The 23,314-nt window shown below is 44.8% G+C and overlaps 1 protein-coding gene across 9 annotated transcripts in view; it reads left to right on the top strand.

Annotated features, from left to right (window-relative positions):
• Positions 1 to 23,314, top strand: part of LOC122565478 (cAMP-specific 3',5'-cyclic phosphodiesterase 4C-like) — a 334,615-nt gene that overhangs the window by 276,300 nt on the left and 35,001 nt on the right. For all 9 annotated transcript variants that reach the window (XM_043721488.1, XM_043721491.1, XM_043721489.1 and 6 more), the window contains 4 exons: positions 2,304 to 2,340; positions 10,302 to 10,375; positions 11,674 to 11,720; positions 22,458 to 22,564. In XM_043721488.1, coding sequence (XP_043577423.1) covers positions 2,304 to 2,340; positions 10,302 to 10,375; positions 11,674 to 11,720; positions 22,458 to 22,564 — 265 coding nt within the window. The remainder of the gene's footprint in view (positions 1 to 2,303; positions 2,341 to 10,301; positions 10,376 to 11,673; positions 11,721 to 22,457; positions 22,565 to 23,314) is intronic.

Here is a 23,314-nt window from a genome sequence, read left to right as displayed (position 1 = left end):
ACTAGAATTAAATAAATGGGAAAGAATAATAAATGATTGTTGGCTTGAGAAGCCAAGAAAATAAAAAAAGTAATTAAAAGTATCTTAGCTGCTGAAACATTGGTGCCAGTAAAACGGATAGATACAGGCACGTATTTATCCAATGTTCGAAATGAGATCTTAAACAAGGGGCAATCTGTCTTCAGGACAGAACAAGGTCACTGGACTCTTAAACATTAACTCCATTTTCTCTCTTCAGATGCTACCAGACCTGCTGAGTTTCTCCAGCACACTGTTTTGTTAATTTCTTTAATATTTTACTTGCACTTAAGACTTCCTCAAAAGTAACTCTTTTTCATTCTGATACTCAGTTATGTTAAAACTGACATCAAGACAAGTCTGAATGATCAGCCCAGCTAACTGTCCAGCTTTTTATCTGGTCGGTTTCTTCCCTGAACGCACTGTCACCTTTTCGAGAGGATCCAGCACAATTTATCAGGATGAGATTAACATTTTTAACATGTTGATCTGAAGTCATTCCTGATCTATTCTGCTTAATTCTAACCGTATATATTTAAAGAACCTAAAACCTAACTTCCATTCTTAAACATTCTTTCTGTTTTACCTATCAGACATTGTTTAAATTCTATATCGACTCCCCAAATAAAATCATCATCAGAAGATTACCTGCTGCACTCTCTCTTTCGCGCTCGCTCTCTCTCTCGTGCCAGTAGGACATCGCTGGATTGAAATGGAAACAGAAAGTGCTGGGGAAGCTCAGCAGGCCTGGCACCTTCTGAGGAGAGAGAAGCAGAGTTAATGTTTCGGGTCTAATCTGACCTCTGGATACCTGGGTCTGCTTTAAGTTTGATGCAAACTACTTTCAGCCGGATAGACTTACTGAGAAATAGCAAAACCTCTCTGTATCATTCAGCCATTAACATATGTGTTTAATTTCCATTGCTTCCCTTCTGGATGAACCAGATTTTTAGGTGGGTTCAAAAATAGTTTGAGACTTCTCAACAGCGAAACATAGCTTTCGTATCAATTGACATTCATTTGCTGAGTAAGTTGCTACAGTGTTATGGTCTTCAAGATAACTTTCTTTGCAGTAGGATCCACTGTAATATCTCAATCACTTTGTTTCTCTTTGGAACCTGAACCTACTAGCCTGCTTCTGTTACTCACTGTCCCTTACTGCTGCAGCCTTCAGTAGGATTTTCAAACTGTGAGTAGGTGAATAGGAAAACTGCCAATGTAGTTTCAGAATAATTAACTTGTGCTTTCCTTTAAGCTTCTATCGCTGCTGAAAATGTGTTGCTGGAAAAGCGCAGCAGGTCAGGCAGCATCCAAGGAGCAGGAGAATCGACATTTCGGGCATGAGCCCTTCTTCAGGAAGAAGGGCTTTCTTTCCTGAAGAAGGGCTTATGCCCGAAACGTCGATTCTCCTGTTCCTTGGATGCTGCCTGACCTGCTGCGCTTTTCCAGCAACACATTTTCAGCTCTGATCTCCAGCATCTGCAATCCTCACTTTCTCCTTTAAGCTTCTATCTCCTGATGCCAATGACACTTCCTTAATATATTGATTAGAGAGACACTGGGTCTTGTTAAAGGAGATAAATAGTGTCTAGATGGTGTAAACTGGAGATCCACTAACTTTCTGAAAACAATTACTTTGTTATGTTGCATCTCCAGTTCATTTAAGCCTTTTCAAAGGTAGTCTGCAACACAGAAAGAGTATTTCACTTGACGGTCAACACCCCCCAGTGTTGAGAAAGTGGTCTACCCCAGCTCCCCTATAGGGAATCCCCACTCTGTTGTTTCGATTTACCATGTTGCCATCTCTCACCTGGAGCAGGTGGAACTTTCAAATTCCTTAATCTTACTTTGCTCCTTATTACTTAAAAAGCCTAAGTAACTCTTTGACCAGTCCACGCTACAAGCTGTAGGCATGTAACACTGTCCAGGAATGGATCCTCAGCATATTGGCAGTCGAGCGAGCGTTTGTTGTCTCTCCGTGACCTGAAGGGTATTCCTTCCTCAGGAATGTTTACTGAAAAGCCCTAGGGAAGCTCTTGGAGCTGCAGTGTAGCAAAGCTGGAGATTTTGAGAGAGAGATTGAAATTGGGTGATGCCAACCAGGGATTTCAGCAGCTTGTAGTCCAGCATGGTGCAGGTTAAACATTTGTAACTGCTGTTGAATATTTGTTGAATCCATGTTCAGTATATTCCTCAAGCGGAGAGTCTTTGTTCATTGTGAGCGTACACTGTGCGTTATAGATGGAGATTATGTTCTAATTCTGTTCATCTGTTTTTGTACTCAGCCACACGGAAGACATGATTGTGACCCCATTTGCTCAGGTAAGTCGTACAATCTGTAACACTACATGAAGGACTAAAAGGTAACCATTCTGACATTTTCCTTAGCAGTGTGGAACAGTCCAGAGGAAGAACAACCTGTGTTGTTCTCCTAGTCTGTGGTGGGTTGCTGCGATGAGGGGTTGTGGGAGGGTGGTGGGGGGCCAGTGGGTGATGGGGTGGAGTTTGTCCCTCAGTGATATTTCTTTTCCCTCTTGTTAGTGAGGAGGTAGTTCAGAGCAGTCACTCCCCCCAACACCCTGACCCTTGGATTTTCAGGTGCTGACACCTTTCCCTTTGGTGATTCCATGTGACACAGGATTCACTGTTGATTATGCCCGTGGAAAAGAATGAAGTTACATTTCCATAGCGCCTTGGAAAAGCACCTCATTGTTATAAAGTGCTTGGAGACAACATCAGATGGTTAAAACAGGGTCACAGCTATCGCATAAGAAACACAACAGACAGTTTGAACACAACAAGCTCCCAGCAATGTAATACTCACTAAAATATCTGTTTCACTGATGTCACTGGATGAAGGATAATTATTGGTCGAGAAGAACTCACCTTGAAGAGTATGTGAACACTGTCCATGACATTGTCCAGCAGGGATAGGATGGAGTTGGATACAGTGTAAAACTCTCTCCACCATCAAACGCTCCCAGGATTGGGACAACATGGGGTTAGATACAGAGTAAAGCTTCCTCTACACAGTCCCTTCAAACACTCCCAGGACAGGGACAACACAGGGTTAGGTACAGAGTAAAGCTCCCACTACACAGTCCCATCAAACACTCCCAGGACAGGGACAACACAGGGTTCGATACAGAGTAAAGCTCCCTCCACACGAAGGGTGAAATAATGGTCTCCTTTGACGTAACAGCCCTGTTCACATCCATCAACATCAGCCTGGCCAAGGAAACACTGACTACACTATTAGAAGAACCAAAGACACCAAACACCACCATATTCATCAGCAAGGACAGTATCATCAAGCTAGTGCACCTACGCCTTACCACCTACTTCACCTTACTGACTACACTATTAGAAGAACCAAAGACACATACACCAAACACCACCATATTCATCAGCAAGGACAGTATCATCAAGCTAGTGCACCTACGCCTTACCACCTACTTCACCTTCAACAACAAAACCTATAGACAAACCAACAGAACACCCATGAAATCTCCAATATCAGGAATCCATGACCATCAATATTTTAAGATTCCTTACACAGGAACCTTTCAAATCAATGCCTTCTACTGCCTAGAAGTACAAGAGCAGCAGATACATGGGAACACCACCCCAGGTAGTTTCCCTCCACACCACTCACGATCTTCACTTGGAAATATATCACCATTCCTTTACTGTAGCTGGGTCAGAATCCTGAACTCCCATTATAAGTCTACCTACAGCACACAGACGGCAGTGGATCAAGGTGTCAACTCACCACCACCTGAAATACAAATAGGATGGGCAACAAATGTTGATCAAGCCATTGGTGCCCACATCTCACGTATGAATAAAAAGTTGTTCCAATAATGCACCTCAGCCCAGTTTTGGGGAAGCCCCTGGTGCTAATCCAACAAGATATATTTTCCAATTCTCAAACCAGCCATCATATGATGTGGTGAATGTGATTATTGTGATTCATGGTGATTTATTGATTCTCAACCCAGATTGAGAATTATGGTTTTATCAAATGTTTATCAAGCCAGCCAGTAACTGAGACAAATTTAATTCCTTGAAACAGGCACTTGTCATGGTAACAAAAGGTCTAGAGTTGACCTCAATTTCATAGGAACAGGAATAGGCCATTCAGCTCCTCAAGCCTGTTTCATATTTAATGAAATCATGGTTGATCTTTGGCCTAATTCCTTAAACCTGACTTTGGCCCATGTCCCTTTGCTGATCGAAACCATGTATCTCAACTGATTCAGCTTTTTGAGAATTACTTTAGCATCCCATCTTTGTTTCAGATTTCATATCGGACCCAAGGATTTCCCACTAGTTGTTGTAAAGTTATTTCACAGTACCCTGATTTGCTGATGGCATTTGCCAAGAACCAGCTGCCCAGCCCCATCCTCCACTTTCCTCACAGTGCTGTTAGATAGGGGAAGGGTGTTCCATGATCTGGGATCATCACTGATGAAGGCACAGCGATATATTTCCAAGTCGGGATGGTGAGTGGCTTGGAGGGGAACTTACAGGGGGTGGTGTTCCATGTATCTGCTGTGCTTGTCCTTCTAGATGGAAGTGGTTGTGGGTTTGGAAGGTGCTATCTATGGAGTCTTCTCACTCTATTTCAGTGATTCTACATATTGCTATCACTGTGCACAGGTCTAACTTCAGTAATGGAAAAATTACTTGGAAAATTCTGGAGGTACAGGATCAATCTATGCTTAAATTAATTGATCTAAGGCTGTGAGCATACAGTCTGTATGGATATTAACAAAGTTTTGGATCATGTCCCACATGGTCATTAAAACAAACTTGTAGATTCAAAGGGAAAGATCCAAAATTGGCTCAGAGGCAGGATAGTCAAAGAATCATAGAGGAAAGAGGCCCATTGGCCCAACTCATCAGCCTAAAGATGAATGTCCTTGAGGGAGGAAAATCTGACATCCTTACCCAGTCTAGCCTACATCTGACTCTTGACCCACAGCAATGTGAATGACTCTCTGGACATAAAGGTTTGGGTGTTAAGTGCTGCACCAGCCAGTGATGCCCTAATCCCATGAATGAATAGAAACATCCACATGAGGCTGCAGATTTTCTTTAACAGCAGAACAGCAATTTATTACACAAAAGAAGAAAAAAACAAACAAATTATTTAAATGTAGAAGGCAGTTAGAATGACCTTAAAAAGCTCACAACAAAATGAAGTTTTCAATTCTTTAATCTGCAACCTAAATTACTCCGAATAATTTATTTGGATGCTGAAGGCAATTTGAAGACTGTTTTCCAAATCTGCTGACATAAACTTTTCATAAATCTAGAGAGTCTAGGCTTTCTCAGTTCTGTTAAACCTCCCAATTTCTACCCAAACACTCCTGGTTTGCAGCTTACACAAAATAATTCCTTCAGCTCAAGTAACTGGTTCCCTGAACACTCCTTTTCAAAGAGAAACTGAACTTGCTTCTGAATTCGATCCTGTTTTTTTTCCTGAACTGAATTGAAAAAGCTGTATCAATTCTAGTTTCTTCTGAATTGAAAACAAGGCTACAGAACTGAAATATTTCCCTTACCTGTTGTGAAGTATAAACACCTTTGCAGACACCCTATGGTGCTAAGGGAGACACATGCTTTCTGACAAATGTTGGATTTGGGTCACTGTTCCAGAGGGACTCTCTGACCTTGATTTTTTTTTAAAGAAATCTCTTCACAGTAGTAACTATTACCCATCTGTCTCTAGTTGGAAATCCAAATTCCAAACAAGAGTAGTATTAGTATATAATGATTATACACCTTTCATCACAGACAGGATAGCCTCAGCCCTGCTGTAGCTTTTGTGTTTCTCTGACCTGTCAGAAAACAGCTAAGGCCCAAGCAGGAGCTGTTGTGTAGAAAGCACTGGTCCACCATCAACATCAAAGCTAGGGCAGAGGTCTTCTTGTGGAGTTTCACTCTCAGCCATAAGACACACAGAGGGAGATAGATTGTCCTTTTGTGAAATGAACAGCTACAGTCTCCTTCTAGCCAGGATGTGAATACAGTGGGATGGGGAATGTGGGAGACCCACACAGTGCCACCAAGATTATAGTCTGGTCATGAACTGCCTTTGGTAATTGGCTTAACCATATGGCCCACTGTTCCCGCAGTGCCCTTGCCTTTAGATAAAGCAGCAAGAAGTAGGGGCCACGTGGGGCATCGATGTGAGGCTTTCGTTCCCTCAGGTTCCAGCACCAACCTGAAAGATCTGCCCCCTGGGTTGGAAAAATTCCAGCCCGTGATTGATTCAGGGAGAATCCATTGGGAAACCTGTCCGAGGATTAGAATGATTGAGAGTAATAGATTGATACAGCCCATGCTGGATGTCCTTTGGATCCCAGTCTTCAGCCTATTCCTCAACCAGCTCAAGAATGAGTTTGTGACACACCAATTAGAATGCACTTGTGTCACCATGAGAATGATAGAATTTACCTCGTGATTGGCTGAGATTCTTCTAATTGACAATTAGTACCCACCATAAAACAATCAACAATCCGCCCGCAAGGTCCAAAAGCCAATCATAGGCTCCGAAATTGGCACACTACTTCATTTTGTAGGTTGCTAGGTAACACAAGCCCTTTTTAGCACAGTTGAACATGTTTAGAAGTTGCTGCCGATGTTTGACACAAAAATCTGTTAAAGGAGCTGAGCCTAATAATGAGCATCAAACTGAACATCATACTGAATCTCAAACAGGACAGCGAGCTGATGCACCAGCTCGGCCAAAGTCTTGGGCTGAGCGTGCGCGTCTACGTATTCCTGATTCTCCTCCAGGCATTCACTATCCACAGGTAACCCAGTGAATGTACGAATTCCGGACCTCGGGTCCAGGCAGGAAACCAGGAGTATCTCTGGAAGTATGTATCAAGAGCAGGTGGATGGGCTGCAGGTCCTGTTTGATTGGCTCTGCTACTTCAGATGGGTATGGGCCAAGCTCCCTCAGACATGAAGCATGTGGAAGAGCTGTTTACTTAGGTGACATGTTATTAACATTACACTGTAATAAACTCCGTGCTGTCCCTGTCCTGGGAGTGTTTGATGGGGGGACAGTGTAGAGAGAACTTTACTCTGTATCTAACCCCGTGCTATCCCTGTCCTGGGAGTGTTTGATGGGGGGACAGTGTAGAGGGGGCTTTACTCTGTATCTAACCCTGTGCTATCCCAGTCCCTGGGAGTGTTTGATGGGGGGACGGTGTAGAGGGAGCTTTACTCTGTATCTAACCCCGTGCTATCCCTGTCCTGGGAGTGTTTGATGGGGACAGTGTAGAGGGAGCTTTACTTTGTATCTAACTCCTTGGTATCCCTTTCCTAATTGCCCAAACCTCAGCACATGGTTCAATCTGCATCAGCTCAAATAGAACAAAAATCAATTGTCCTCCAGTTTTAATAGGAAGAATGTTTCCTGAACATTTTCAATACTGTCCCAAGTGAATTGCTCAGGCCCGTTGTCCAAGTAATAGATTGATATAGCACAGAAGGCTATTTGACCCATTGTGCCTGTGCTAGATCTCCTTTGGATCCCATTCGACCCCCACCCCACACCCTCACTGTTCCCCACTCATTACTCAGAGCTCTGCTTGTTGACACAGCGTGGGAATGGAGGGTGGTTCTGGCACTGGGTTGTTTCATAGGTATGTGAGAATGTCAGCATATTATAACTGGAGGCAGCCATTCATTGCTATTCATTGTCAGCGTTTGTTTAACTCCATTTCCTTGGCTCCATGTCCATTTATAAGTTTGTCCAGCAACATTGTGTCCATCTGAGTTAACAATTATTAAACCCGCTGGTCTCGATTGCTTTCAGTCTGTGACCATTTCACACTTCATTTTTTGAATCGGTGATCTGGATGTCATTTCTTGAAGGTTACCATCCACTAGTGGAAAGAACTTGTGATTGTTATTACTTTTCAAAATCCAAACATCCTCAGTCAAATAATCCCATAGTATTCCAGGAATGCAAACCTTGTTTTTAGTACGCATTCACATAATTTCTCTATTTCTCTTTTTAATTAAGTATCTTAATGCTACCTATGAATGATCTGTGGACCTGAACTGTTCAGTCTCTTTGAACTTCCACTGCTCCTGCTTATTGACTAATTAACTTGCATGGGAATGGGATGATGCTGGTGTCACAGAGTACATCAAAAACCACAATGTAACCACACTGACCTTCACAATGATTTAGTGAAAGTAACATTTAATTAATCTATTCACGTTTTTTGACAACGTAACATCTATACTTCATAGAAGTGGTGTACTTGGATATCCAAAAGGCATTTAATAAGTTCCCACATCAAAGATTGTTGTCTAAGGTCAGAGCACACTGTTTAGTAGGTAATGTATTAGCATAGATAAGAGGCTGGTTAGCTAATAGGAAGCAGACTGTAAGGATAAGTGGGTCTTATTACAATTTCTGGATTAGTGGTGCTGGAAGAGCTTATTACGATTTGCCAACCTTCCCATTCCACGGAGAAGACTGATGGGACAATTATATTTTACAATCTTTATCGATGATTTAGATGGGGAGGTGATTGTACGGTAGGTAAATTGGCCAATAAGACCAAGACCGATAGGAAAGTCAGTTATCTGCATATGGATAGGTTAATTAATGGGAAGGATTTGGCAGATGGAGTATAACATGGTTACATTTGTACTTGTCCATTTTAGAGGAAAAACAGAAAGGCAGGATACAACTTAAATGGAGAGATACTGTAGAACCCAGTGATACAGAGGGATCTGAGAGACTTGGTACATGATCACAAAAGTTGAAATGCAGATACAGCAAATGATTAGAAAGGCAAATAGAATATTGATATTTATTGCAAGGGGAATGGTGTATAAATGGAGAAAAGTTTTACTGTAGTTGTAAAAGAGTTGGTGAAACCACATCTAGAAATTCCTGGACAGTTTTAGTTTCCTTTTTTTAAAAAGCACACAATTTTGTTCGAAATAGTTCAGAGAAAGTTCACTCAACTCAGTCCTAACATGAAGGACTTATCTAATGAAGAAATGTTGACCAGTTTAGGCCTATATTCAATGGAGTGTAACACTGAGAGGTGATGTCATTGAAAGATATATGATACTGAGGGGAGTGGACAGAATGTATATTAGGAAGATGTTTCCTCTCGTGGGAGAGACTAGAACGAAGGGACATAGTTCAAGAAATAAAAGATCTCCCTTTAAAGACAGAAATGACATTTATTTTTCCACTAAGAATTGGATCAAGGCTGGAATTCTCTTTCCCATGAGGTAGTCGAGACTGAGACTTTAAACGTACTGTAGGCTGAGATCAGTAGATTTTTAATAGACCAGAGGATCAAGGTTGAGAGGTTCAGACTGGAGAGTGGAACTGAGCTCACAAACAAATCAGCCATGATTGTATTGAATCCTGGGTCAGGTTTAAAGGACCGAATGGCCTCCTCCTGTTCCTAAGCCCTATATTGCTCTGAACCCAGAAACCATTCAAAGTGTTGGAATAAAAACAGTAATTGCTAGATAAACTCAGCACGTCTGGCAACTTCTTTGGAAAGAGAAAACGGAATTAATGTTCCGGGTCCAGTAACCCCCCCTTCAAAACTGGAAATGTTGAAAAGATTAGGCACGTATTTGGTAGAATTTAAAACCAAAGCCACAGAGTCGTAGAGCCGTACATCACAGAAACAGACCCATCGGTCCAATTCCACCATGCTGACCAGATATCCTAAATTAATCTAGTCCCATTTGTCAGAATTTGGCCCATATTCCCTCTAAACCCTTCCTATTCATATACCCATCCACATGCTTTTTAAATGTTGTAATTGTACCAGCTTCCACCACTTCCTCTGGCAGCTCATTCCAAACATGCACGACCCTCTGCATGAAAAAGTTGCCCCTTAGGTCTCTCTTAAATCTTTCCCCTCTCACCCTATGCCCTCTAGTTCTGGACTCACCCACCCTAATGAAAAGACTTTGGCTGCTTACCCTATCCATGCCCCTCATGATTTTATAAACCTCTAAGATCATCCCTCAGCCTCCAACGCTCCAGGGAAAACAGCCCCAGCCTACTCAGCCTCTCCCTATAGCTCATACCCTCCAAACCTGGCAACATCCTTGTAAATCTTTTTTGAATCCTTGCAAGTTTCACAACATCCTTGGAAAGTGTTGGGTTCTTTTCGCTTACCTTCAAACCAAAGATGTCATGAGAAATATCGTTTCATTTACTCCAAGTTCTTGATGCAAGCTTTTTTCTAACCTTTGCTATCTTTCCTCAGGTATTGGCTAGTTTACGGACTGTGAGGAATAACTTTGCGACGTTGACGAATCTGCAGGACCCACCGAATAACAAGTAAGGGGTTCAGTTTGGTGGGGTTGGAGAGAATGAAAGGTCTTGGTTATCTCCTTAATGACATACGTAGACCAATTCCTCATGGACTCCCCAAGAGCTCCAGTTTCTGTAAGGAATAGCCATTCACCAACAAGCACCCTGTGATAACCACCTTAGTAAGAGGTGGCAGCACACACAGAAAGACGTGCACCTTAATCAGTGACTGCACTTGCCTTGCTTCACTATTGGAATACTGCATCCCTAACCTTGGATTAGGGAGTAGAATAACAACCGAGGATCGTGGTCCTAAATCACTGTAGTTGCTACCATGTGCGCACACAGGGTATGAACATGAATGTTGTATAAGGGAAGGATCAAGCTGAGCTGTGATGCCCTGCACAGTCAATAAGTTACTGGTCACTCTCTGTTGATTAATATGAAGCATGGGCACTGAGTGAGAGAAGAACATAAGAAATAGGAGCATTTCTTTAGCAATGAAGGACAAAATTCCATTTGCCTTCCTAACTACCTGTTGTACCTGCAGACCAACCCTCTCGATTTATGCGCAAGGACACCCAGGTCCCTCTGCATTGCAGCATGCTGCAACTTTTTACCATTCAAGTAATAATCCTTTTTACTGTTGTTCATACCAAAATGGATGACTTCACATTTATTAACATTGTATTCCATCTGCTAGACATTTGCCCACTCACTTGAACTATATATGTTCCTCTGCAAAGTTCCACTGTCCTCTGCACACTTTGTTCTGCCACTCATCTTATTGTCATCGTCAAATTTTGACACACTACACGTGGTCCCTGACTCCAAATGGTAGGATTAATGATAGGTTTGATGAACGTGTCTGTGCATTAATTTTTCCTTATTTTGGAATTTTGAAAGGACTTTCTTCTTAGAAGTTAATTATTTCAGGAAATTTGTATACATTGACAACTTCTGTCAGAGTGAATTGGTTTGTATCTGAAATGCCATTCTGGGTGTCCAACATGAGTGAGTAGAAATACCTCAAAACTGTGCTGTTATCTGTGTTTGATGGGGACAGTGTAGAGGGAGCTTTACCCTGAAACTATCCCCAGGCTGTTGCCTGTGTTTGATTGGGACAGTGTAGAGAGAGCTCTATTCTGAAACTATTCCTGTGCCGTTACCTGTGTCTGACAGTTGGAAGGAGCCTGCTAGGCTCAGATGCTGAATTAATTCTTTCCTCTGTCCAGTTGTTAAATGAGTATTTTCTTTGACATTGACCTGAGACGATGATGATGAGCTGGCCCCTGATCCTGTCTTTGTACTTTCTCTGTTCACAGACGGAAAACAGGATGCACCTCTGGAATCTGCAGGTCCCTCATATCGGGTGAGTGAACGGATTGTGTGTGTGTGTGTGTGTGTGTGTGTGTGTGCGCGCGCGCGCCAATTTGGATTCTCCTAGACCTGACCCTCCCAGTCTCCCTGGGAAGGTGGATGTGTATGGGCACAGGGTTGGTGGGGCGGGTTGGTTTGGATACAGTGGTGACATCCCCACCCTGTCATTATCTGCAACACTCTCTTCCCTTGGGTTGTCCATGGAGAAAGCTCCATTTTCCAGCATCCCCAAACTCCAGGAAGTGTTGTTATCCTCCGAAGGTAGGAGACTGCAAACTGTGGCAGGGGTTGGTGAAATTGATCAGTTTGAGGATGTGTTCTGTAAATTGAGTTCTTTCAACTTCAGCACGGCAGTGAGTCTTGTCAGTAAGAGATGACAATGCATGGATTCTATTTCAACCCTTCTGCCCATTGAGTTGGTGCTGGACCTTTGAGAGAGCTCTCCACTTCCCCACAGCACTGCAAGCTCATCAACTTTTTGAGTTTTTAATCCAATCCTCTTTTGAAAGTTGCTGTTGAATCTAATTTCCTTGCTCTGTCAGGCTGCATATTTCAGTTCACAACAAGTCTTTGTGTTACAATGGAAAAGCGTTCTCAACAACTTCCCCTCTGGTATTTTTGCTTCTGATCTTAATCTGGTTAGTGACCCTCCTGCCAGAGCAGAGGTGTTCTCATTATTCACCCTATCAAGTTTGTTGTTTGGAACACCTCCATTCAACCTTCTCTGTGTAAAAGGGAACAACTTTGCAGTGAGTACAAGAGCAAAGGGACCTGGGGCAGGGAGGCGGGTGGGTGTTCCCATGCATAATTCTCTGAAGGTGGTCAGGCAAGGAGAAACAGTTGTTATTGGATCCTTGGGGTTATAAATAGAGGCACAGCGTATAAAAGCAAGGAAGTGACGCTACACCACTACAAAGCATTAGTCAGACCACATTTGGAGCATTGTATTCAGTTCTGCACACCTTAATTGAGGAAGGATGTTGAAGTCCTGGAGAGGGTTCAAAGCAAATTTGCTCGATTGATGCTAAGTAGACAAGAATGAGGAATTTTAGATACAAGAAAAGCTTAGAGAAATTGGGCTTGTCCTCTTTGGAGCAGAGAAGATTACCTTATTGAGATGTTCAAAATTATAATTTTGACAGGGTAAAGTGGATATGTCAATAACTAAGGCTCACAATTTCAGGATTGTCAGCAAGAGAGCTCAGAGTGTGATGAGGAGAAACTCTTTACTCAGAGAGTTGTTAGGATTTGGAATGTGCTGCCTGGAAGAGTGGTGGAGGCAGATTCAGAAGAGAGCTGGATATATGTTTGAAAATGATTTAATTTAAAGGACTATGGAGATAGGATTAGAGGGTGGGACTAGCTGGGTAGCTCTTTTCAGGAACCGATTCAGACAGGACGGGTCAAACGGCCTCCTTCCATATTGTAAAATTCTGTGGTTCAATCATTCCTGCTTCTCCAGTCTCACAGCAACAGAAGTCCCTCATTCAATGCAGTATTCTGATGAATCTCCTTCACACCTTCTGCAAAGCCTGGACATCCTTCTGAAAGCATAGAGCCCAGAACCTGGCCACAGTATTCCCGCTGGAGCCTAAGCAGTGACTTTAAAAGCATCTTCCCCCTATTTAACACACGACAGAGGTTCGTTGTTTCTGTGTAACATCATGTGAGAAGGAAAGCCCACAAAGGCACTCATGAGGGCATTAGATAATTGCTTCAATACAAAACATGCAGGTTTATGGGGAAAGGAAGGAGAATGGCACTAAGTCACAATGCTACAGTGGCTCAGTGGTTAGCACTGCTGCCTCACAGCACCAGGGACCCGGGTTCGAATCCAGCCTCGAGCGTTTTGTCTGACTGTCTGTGTGGAGTTTGCACATTCTCCCCGTGTCTGCGTGGGTTTCCTCTGGGTGCTCCAGTTTCCTCCCACAGTCCAAAGATGTGCACATTAGGTGAATTGGCCATGCTAAGTTACTCAGTGTTCAGGGATATGTAGGTTAGGTATGTTACTCAGGGGCAAATGTAGTGTAATAGGGTAGGGGAACTGGTTTGGGTGGGATATTCTTCAGAGGGTCAGTGTGGACTTGTTGGCCCAAGGGGCCTGTTTCCACACTGTAGAGGAGTTCTATGATTCTGTGTAGCTCAGAGGATGTTGTAGACTCGATGGGCTGAATGGTCTCTCTGTGATTCTGTCAACCACGCAGAGCAAGTATCACGGTGGCAATCAAAGTGGAGAAGTTGCCCTGGCATTGTACTGGTGCCCAGGGGTAGTAAAATTACACTCCCTCACTGAGCAGGCACTCCCACCACCCTCTGCATTTGTAAAGTACCTGATTCTCAAAATCCAAGCATTTAACATTCAATCTGGCTGCTTTGTTGCTATGATAAGGAAACAAGACAGCAGGTTGAAAGGAAACTTCTACATAACTTCAACTGAAAGAAGGACCTGCTTTCATATATCACTTTTCACTTTACAACCACTTTATTTCAAGGTTTAGGCACTATAGCAATGCAGAACTGCAGTAACCAGTTTACACACTGCTAGCTCCTGCTATAGCAGTGTGCTATTAACAAGAGAGTCTGTTTCAGTGTTCCAGTGTTAGTCTGACTCAAACGCACTTGGAATACTATCTCTACCCTTCCATGGAATAGTTATTAGAGTAATAGTCATACAGCACAGAAACAGACCGTTTGGTGCAATCAGTCCAAATATAATCCCAAACTAAACTAGTCCTGCCTGCCTGCTCCTGACCCATATCCCTCCAAACCTTTCCTATTTATGGACTGAACTAAATGTCTTTTAAATGTTGCAATTGTGCCCACATGCACCACTTCCTCAGGAAGTTCATTCCACATGCAAACCACCCTCTGTGCAAAATATTTGCTCCTCATGTCTTTTTTAAATGTCTCTCCTTTCACCTTAAAAATGTGCCCCTTAATCTTGAAATCCCCTACTCTAAGGGAAAAAAAGCACCTACCATAAACTCTATCAATATCCCTTATGATTTTAAGGTCACCTTTCAACTTCCCATGCTGCAGTGTATAAAAAGTCCTGGCCTACACAGCCTCTCCTTATAATTCAAACCTTCCATACCCAGCCACATCCTGGTAAATCTCCTCTAAATAGTGATATATTTTACATCCTCCCCTCAGAATGCAGACATGGTCCTAATTTAACAGCTCCTCCGGCAGTGCGGCACCCCCTTGGTACTGCGCTCAGATTATCAGCCAGAACTTCAGGAGTGGGACCCATAGTTGGGACTCAAAAGTGAGAGTGTTTCTATCTGAGCCACAGACAGCACAGCCATGTGCTCGGATGTGAGATTCCCTCTCCCCAAATCGAGTCAGCTGCCCCACACATTCATAAAGGTCTGTGAGGAGGCTGGTGATACTCCACAACCTCCAGGTCCTGAGCAATGGATTCCATGTCGAGTTTTTCCTTGCACCATCTGGTAATGTACCTGGGGAGCCCACTCAGGGCTGTCTCTCATGCCGCAGTGAGTATGTAAACCATCCCATTGACGTCAGCAGAGGACCATTAATAAGAGCAGCAGCCGCTGGCTCCCTGTTCCCCAGCTGTTTGCTCGTGATGCCAGTTCCCACCCCCAAGGCAGTCACTCCATCATCTTTCACTGACCTTCAGTGCCAGTTTAACCCTTTCCTGCACCTGCAGAACACAGCTCAGGTTTTAATCGATGTGTCTAACATCATGTGAAAAGGGATCCTTCAGGAGAGCTCCCAGGCTGAAAGCTCATGGACTTGGTTTGATTATTTAAAGTGATACTGGGTTCCACCACGTGCAGTGGCCCAGCTAAATCCAGGCTGTTTGCTGTGTTGAGTCATCACTGCGATTGCTGTGAGTGAGTTCCACATGTTATCCTCTAGGCTCCTTGCCACCAGAGAATTCAATTGGAATTATCCTCCCCCTTGTTTAAAGGGACACTGCAGAAACACAGTGCGGTCAGGGATTGCCTCAGAGGGTTTGTGGAGAGAAAGCTGAGTTCACGCTACCAGTCCAGAACATGAAGGCGGCTCACTGGACTCAGAACTTTAACCTGTTTCTCTCTCCACGGATGTTGCCAGACCTGCTGACTTTCTCCAGCATTCGTAGTTCTATAGTTTATAATCAGGAATAACTTACCCTACCCCACGAGACCACTGTTGGTGATAATTACAATGTTGTGCCTCCCCACAATCCTTTACGATGTTTTATATGGCATTGTTTACAGACAATGTGTAGTCATTGCTGGGTCTTTGTAAATCCTCAATCACCCTGCAGTGAGTAACTCACTTCCTGTCTCTTCAGAGGCTGTCCATCGTCTATAGGCACGAGTCAGGAGAGTGAGGGAATATTCCCCAGTTGCCTGGATGTGGGCAGCTCCAACGACACTTGAAAAGCTCAGCACCATCCAGGACAAAGCGCCAATCTTGTTTGGTCCCACATTCCGCCACCTTCAACATTCACTTTGTCACCGCTGATGCTCTGTGGCTGCAGTGTGTACCATCTAAAAGATGCTCTGCAGCAACAGACCAAGTTAAAAATCACACAATACCAGGTTATAGTCGAACAGGTTTGTTTGGAAGCACTAGCTTTCAGAGCGCTACTCCTTCATCACCTCCACATCATGGCAACAGACCAAGCCACCTTCCACAACTTCACCAAACCATGATGTCTATCACAAGAAGGACAAGAGCGACAGGTACATGCCCTACCACTAGTTCCCCACCAAGCCACGCATCATCCTGACCTGGAAATATATCACTGCTCATTCTCTGTCACTGGTTCAAACTCGTGGCACTTCCTCCCAAAGGGCATTGTGGGTATATCCACAGCAGGTGGACTGCAGCTGTTCAAGGAAGCAGGTCACCCCCACCTTCTCGAGGGCAACTAAGGGTGGGTGGTAAATGCTGGCCCAGCCAGAGATGCCCCCATCCCATGAGTCAATGCACAACAAGAGTGGTACTGAACACCCCTGTACTCTCTCGTGTGGCTGAGTGGGTGAAAGCACTGCCTGGAATGTGGGACCCAGATAAATGGTTCAGGAATTGGACCAGTTCCAATTAATAAGCCTCAGCTTTTGGGACAGAGGAGTTGTAGTTAATCTCAATATTCTGGTTTAGGATCTGGGAAATGAATGCAGAATTCCAGGATGATCTTTATCCAGCGAACCTTTACTGGTGAGTGTGTGGGGGTATGTATCAAGTGAAGAAAGGAGCCCAATCTGCTGTAATGCCTCCCAAAGTCAAATAGCTACTTATTCCAGTCTGACAGCCAGGCTCGATCCTGACCCTACCCCCACTAATGGGATCCTCACCCAAAGCCAGAATCTGGCTCCCTTTCCCTAACCCTCCAAAAATCACTGACACTCTGCACTACCAACCCTTCAGCATGAAGCTGAAAGCTGGAGCTTCCCTTTCCCCACTGACTACAACTGGACCCCGTCAGAAAACGCAAATCACCCTGGCCCTGTACAGTCCATGTGAAGCTAACTGTTCCTGAGGTTTGGTTCCAAGATAAGCCCTAAAAGTCTCCCCAATTCTCTGAAAACTTCTCCCTGGACTCGTCCCCTCAAAAAAATTAACAAGACCTTGGCTTTCATTTTTGACAAAGTAAACGATTAGAACCAAGAGCTACCTCTCTGTTTCTCACTCGACAGTTACCCATCTATGATAATGCAACTAATGGTTCCCATGGGAGATGTTAGAGGGTCATGCTGCCTACTAAATATAATAATGGCCTGCACTGTGCCCAATCAATCAAGACACACAACCTTAATTGAGCAATGATCCGCTCTGGTGTTTGAAATAAACCCACGGAGCTTAAAGCAAATCTCCGCATCAGTACCTCTCTCCCTCTGGTGTCAGCTGGTGGCTTCATGGGAGGAGTTATCTCCCCAGAGTCAGAACATTGTGGAGCCCAGGGAGTTAAAGTTGTTTTGTAGGATCTCACTCAGTGGGAACCCCCGCAGTATTTGGAAGCCTCCTAGAGTTGAATGGCCACTTCCTGCGGTGATCTTGCTGGAGATCTCCCAGATCCTCAGGGTCTTTCCTTCTCCTGTTCCCTGCCAATGAGGTTAAGGATTCCGAGAGGAGATCCTGCTAGCTGTCCTTGCTGTTTGCCAAGCCTGCCACTCACTGTGGCAAAATCTTTGCAATGTCGTTTGTTAAACCTGATTCAGAGAGAGAGAGAGAGGAAGAGAGTATTGGGGGAACTAGAGGAAGGACGGGTGAGAGGGAGGGATCAGAGAAAGGAGGACAGGAAGACGACAAGATTACTGTCTCCTGGAGTAAGCCATTTCCAAGCATTGTCCAGTTGAGACAGCACACAGTTATCCTGCCCCTTTGTCCCATGTCTTTTTCCCTTTGTCACCTTCCTTTTTGTCCTATGGCATTCCTCATGTTTAAAATGTTCAGGAAAGCAAGACATTATTACAAACCTTTAGTGAATCAGCAGCAACATGATAATGCACAGAAACATGGTCAGGGAAATAGATAGCAAACCAGAGAAGGAGAAATGAGTAACCTGCTGCTGGGGTGGGTTTTAATTTTGGGGTGGGGGTATTCTTAAAGGAAGAGGTGGCAGCTTTGGTAGGAAATGCTGGAGCTTGACTGGGGACAGTGTAGAGGGAGTTTTACTCTGTATTCAACCCCATGCTATCCCTGTCTTGGGAGCATCTGATAGAGGACAGTTGTAAAGTGAGTCTTACTCTGTATCTAACCCCATGCTGTCCCTGTTCTGGAGTGTTTTTTTGGGGATAGTGTAGAGATAGTGTAGGTACCTTTACAAAGAATGATGGACCACCACGGACTCAGAATGAAGAGATCCATCAGTGGTAAAATAATTTGCTCTCATTTTGCACGAGGCTGGTACAGGGGTTTTTTCTTGGGTTTTGATCTGGTAATGTGGGAATTTCTTAAACTTAAGGGACATTCCTCATATATTTTGAACGGAGTAAACAATGTAAATTTCGACAGATTTCATCCCAACCTCCAGTGGGTAACATTGTCACAAGAGCTCTCATACTTTTCCCTTAACTCCTCCCATTTATAATATCTGTCCAATAATATTTTTATTTACTTGCCCTAATAGCTATTATACAGTGTCCGAGGGAATTTTATCAAATAATTGTTCTTTCTGTATTTAATTACACACACAATACAGATGTTTGCTGAAACATTGACTGTCCCCCATATAATAGGTTTGATTTTTAAAAATTTCTTGTTTTATCCTGGCTGCATGTTCTTCATCTCAGCACTTTGTAGTTTTTGGGTGAAATTATTTTGTTTATTTTCTCCCATCCTGTCCTGTTAATGACCCTCAACTTCACAGTGAGGCCATCGGTAGCAGCAGCCCTACACTGCTCGGGTAACTGTGCAGCGCTGGGGGACCATCACTGCTCATTCAATCTTCAGACATCTCCTTCTGTCCTTCTGTGCGGTATAATGTGAAGAAATACAAATTTATTGACTTAGATCCTAATAAAGATGAGAAGTTTGTAAATATTGATGTGTGGAGGGACTTGGGTGTATAAGGGATATAGAAACGTAGAAAATAGGTGCAGGAGTAAGGCCATTCGGCCCTTCATTCTGCACCACCATTCAATGTGATCATGGCTGATCAGGCAATCTCAGTATCCCACTCCTGCTCTCTCCCCATCTCCCTTGGTTCCTTCAGCCGCAAGAGCTATGTCCTGGTCCCTCCTGAATATATTTAATGAACTGGCCCTAACAGCTGCTTCTGGGAGAGAATTCCACAAGTTCACAACTCTCTAAGTGAAGAAATTCTTCCTCATCTCAGTCCTGAATTGCTTCCCACTTATTCTTAGTCTGTGACCCCAAGTTCTGGATTTCCCCAACATTGGAAACATCCTTCCTGCATCCAGCCTGTCCAGTCCCATCAGGATTTTATATGTCTCTATGAGATCGCCCTCATTCTTCTACATTCCAGTGAGTACAAGTCCAATTGATCCAGACTTTCCTCTTTTGTCAGTCCTGTCATCCCGGTAATCAGTCTGGTGAACCTTCGCCGGACTCCCTCAATAACAAGAATGTCCTACCTCAGACTAGGAGTTCAAAACTGCACAATACTCAAGGTGTGGTATCACCAAGGCTCTGTATAATAGCAGCAATACATCCTTACTCCAATAAGGGTCAGCATGCCATTAGCTTTCCTCACTGCCCGCTGCACCTCCATGCCAACCTTCAGCAACTGTTCCACCATGACACCCAGGTCTTAATGCACCTCACATTAAGAGTTAGCACATGGTCCGAAGAAGCTACAAGCAAGACAAATGATGTATTGGCGTATTTACAAGGGGATTGGAGTACAGCCATTCAACATATTTTGCTTCGGTCACTGGAGGCTCTATCTGGAATACTGTGCACAGTTTCAGTTTCTGTATCAAAGTAATGAGTTGGGAGGTTCTGTTGAGGCTGTACAGGACATTGGCTCGGTACTTTTGGCATACTGTGTTCAATCCTGGTCTCCCTGCTACAGGAAAGATATTGTGAAATTCGAAAGGGTTGAGAAAAGATTTATAGGAATATTGACAGGTTTGGAGGGTTGAGCTATCGTGAGAGGCTGAATAGGCTGGGACTATTTTTCCCTGGAGCATCGGAAGCTGAGGGGTGACCTTATGGAGGCTTGTAAAATCATGAGGAGCATGGATAGAGTGAACAGGATAGAGTGAATAGAGTAAGGTCTTTTCCCTGGGATGGGGGAGTCCCAAACTAGAGGGTGAGAGGGGAAAAGTTTAAAAGGAACCCGAGGGGCAACGTTTTCAGGTGGAGGGTGGTGTGTGTATGGAATGAGCTGCCAGAGGAAGTGATGGAGGCTGGTACAATACAACATTTAAATGGCATCTGGATGGGTATATGAATAGGAAGGGTTTGGAGGGATATGGGCCAAATGCTGGCCAATGGGACTGAATTAATTTAGGATATCTTGGTTGGCAGGAACTAAAGGGTCTGTTTCCGTGCTGTACATCTCTATGAGTCTATGAGAAGATTTGAGAGACCACTGTACGTGACTGAAGGAATCTAGGGATTTTGGGAATGGGTGGGAAAGAGCAGTTGAAGCCCTGGACCAGCTATAATCATATTGAATGACGGAGAAGATTCGACATGTTGTGAAGTTCGTCCTGCTCTCGTGTCTTATGTTCTTATCCCTCACCCCCCCCCAATAGGAGAACAGCTACAATGTTGATACCTGGAATAAGTTGGTTGACTTATGAGGGGAGGTTGGACAAACTGGGCTTAGTTCCAGCCGGTTTAGAAGAGCGAGGGGTGATTAATTGAAGTGTACAAGTTCCTGAATGGTCTTGACAAGTGGACATGGAAAGGATGTTTCCTGTTGTGGGACAATCCAGAACCAGGGGTCACCCTTTAAGGACAGAGATGGGGCGAATGATTTTCTCTGAGGGTTGTGAGGCTTTGAAACTCTGTGCCTCAGAGTGCAGTGGAGAAGGTCAGAGAATATGATGCTGATTGTCGGGGGTGGGGGGGTTGAATGTGAAATTTGAAAGACAGACAGCCTTGAGTCGATAAAGTGTGGTGCTGGAAAAGGCACAGCAGGTCAGGCAAGTGAGTTGGCATTTAGGGCAGGACCCTTCTTCAGGGGTATGCCCGTCTCTCCTGCTCCTCAGATGCTGCCTGACCTGCTGTGCTTTTCCAGCACCACACTTTATTGACTCTGATCTCCAGCATCTGCAATCATCACTACCTCCTAGACAAACAACCATGACCTTATTGAAGGAAGGAGCAGGGCTGAATGGTCATCTTCTGCTTCTTGTTCTTATGTTCATGTCCTTGCTTAACATCCCAGATCCTGAAGCTTCTGAATCCAACAGTAAACCTTTCCGCGCAACCCCCCCCCCCCCCCTCAGCCTTCCACACTGCATTGGCTAAGGACGTGCTGACCTTGCATGGACAGTGAAGTTAATCAAGCTCCAGGCTTTCCTGGCCTACATGTCTCCTCAATCATGACTATCACTGACCCACCCACCTTGGCCAAGGTGTTGGAAAGCCTCAGCGGTTCAGTATTTCCCAAAGGCAATTCTGAATCCACCAATCCGCAGAACTCCATGTCAGATTTTCCAACAAACAGCTCATTCACAAGGAGCCAGTCCCCAGCTGCCGGGCTTTGAGAAGGGGGCAGTCGGATTTGGGGATCTCCCCTCCGATCATGGGTTTGAAATTCAGTCACTGAACCACCCTGGAGTGCCTGTTCTCTAATTGACCTGACGGACAGCTCTAACTTTCTACTCATCTTAAAGCCAAACGGAAAGGAGAGCAACAGACCTGATAAGCGACTGAATGAATCAAAAAACGGAAAGGAGAATGAGGGAGCCAGGGGCGCAGGTGGTGAAATGTTTCTAAGCAGCAGTTTTTTTTTAATGACAAGCATTTCCCGAGTTTTCAATGAATCCGAGATCGATGCGCAGGCAGGAACTGCAGTGTGTGCGCTTTGGGAGTTTTAGACATTGAGGAACACCTTGGAGCCTTGGATTTCAGAAATTGCAGGTGAAAAGGTCAGGAAGGGGCTTTCACCCTGACCCCCTTGGCACTGAGGAGATGTGGAGAGGTGCCCAGCCTGTGCCCTGCAGCTGAGAGATGAGGGGGCATGGTCGGGCAGGGAGCTGTCCCTGGCTTGCACCACGGGCACTAGTTCGTCTGGAGAGGGGATCTGTGGGCTACCTGAACCTCTGTGTGTCTGTCTGTCTGTCCTCAGAGGAGAGCAAACTGGCCGCCGAGACCCTAGAGGAACTGGACTGGTGTTTGGATCAACTGGAGACGCTGCACACCAGGCATTCTGTCAGTGAGATGGCGTCCAACAAGGTGAGCTGACCGAGCTGGATGAGGGGGTGTGGGGTTTGGGGTGTGAGGGGAGGGGGGGCAGTGGGAGGCACATGCCTGAGCGATCTGTGCAATCGCGGAGAGTAATCAGCATCGTCCCTCTGTGGGCTATCAGCAAATCACCCAGTAACCAGACCAAGCCACCCAATAGTGGAGCACCCATCGCCAGGGACCGGGAGACGGAGGGAGCTCCTGTCACGGGGTCAGGCTGTCCCGGGTCACAGCAGACTCGGGCCCAGACACCGAGAATAAATTCTGCTGGAGTCCGACTATCTCTTTTTCTAACAAAGACGAGTCGCTGCTTCAGCCTCCCGCACCATGTACTGAGGGAGTGCCGCACTGTCGGAGGGTCAGTACTGAGGGAAAGCCGCACTGTCGGAGGGTCAGTGCAGAGGGAGCGCCGCACTGTCGGAGGGTCAGTGCAGAGGGAGCACCGCACTGTCGGAGAGTCAGTGCTTAGGGAGCGCCATACTGTTGGAGGATCAGTGCTGAGGGAATGCTGCACTGTCGGAGGGTCAGTACTGAGGGAATACCGCACTGTCGGAGGGTCAGTGCTGAGGGAGTGCCGCACTGTCGGAGGGTCAGTACTGAGGGAGCGTCGCACTGTCGGAGGGTCAGTGCAGAGGGAGCACCGCACTGTCGGAGAGTCAGTGCTTAGGGAGCGCCATACTGTTGGAGGATCAGTGCTGAGGGAATGCTGCACTGTCGGAGGGTCAGTACTGAGGGAGCGTC

The sequence above is a fragment of the Chiloscyllium plagiosum genome, chromosome 31 (genome assembly GCF_004010195.1).
Source record: "Chiloscyllium plagiosum isolate BGI_BamShark_2017 chromosome 31, ASM401019v2, whole genome shotgun sequence".
Lineage (NCBI taxonomy): Eukaryota > Metazoa > Chordata > Chondrichthyes > Orectolobiformes > Hemiscylliidae > Chiloscyllium > Chiloscyllium plagiosum.
This window is presented reverse-complemented; position numbering and strand designations above follow the sequence as displayed.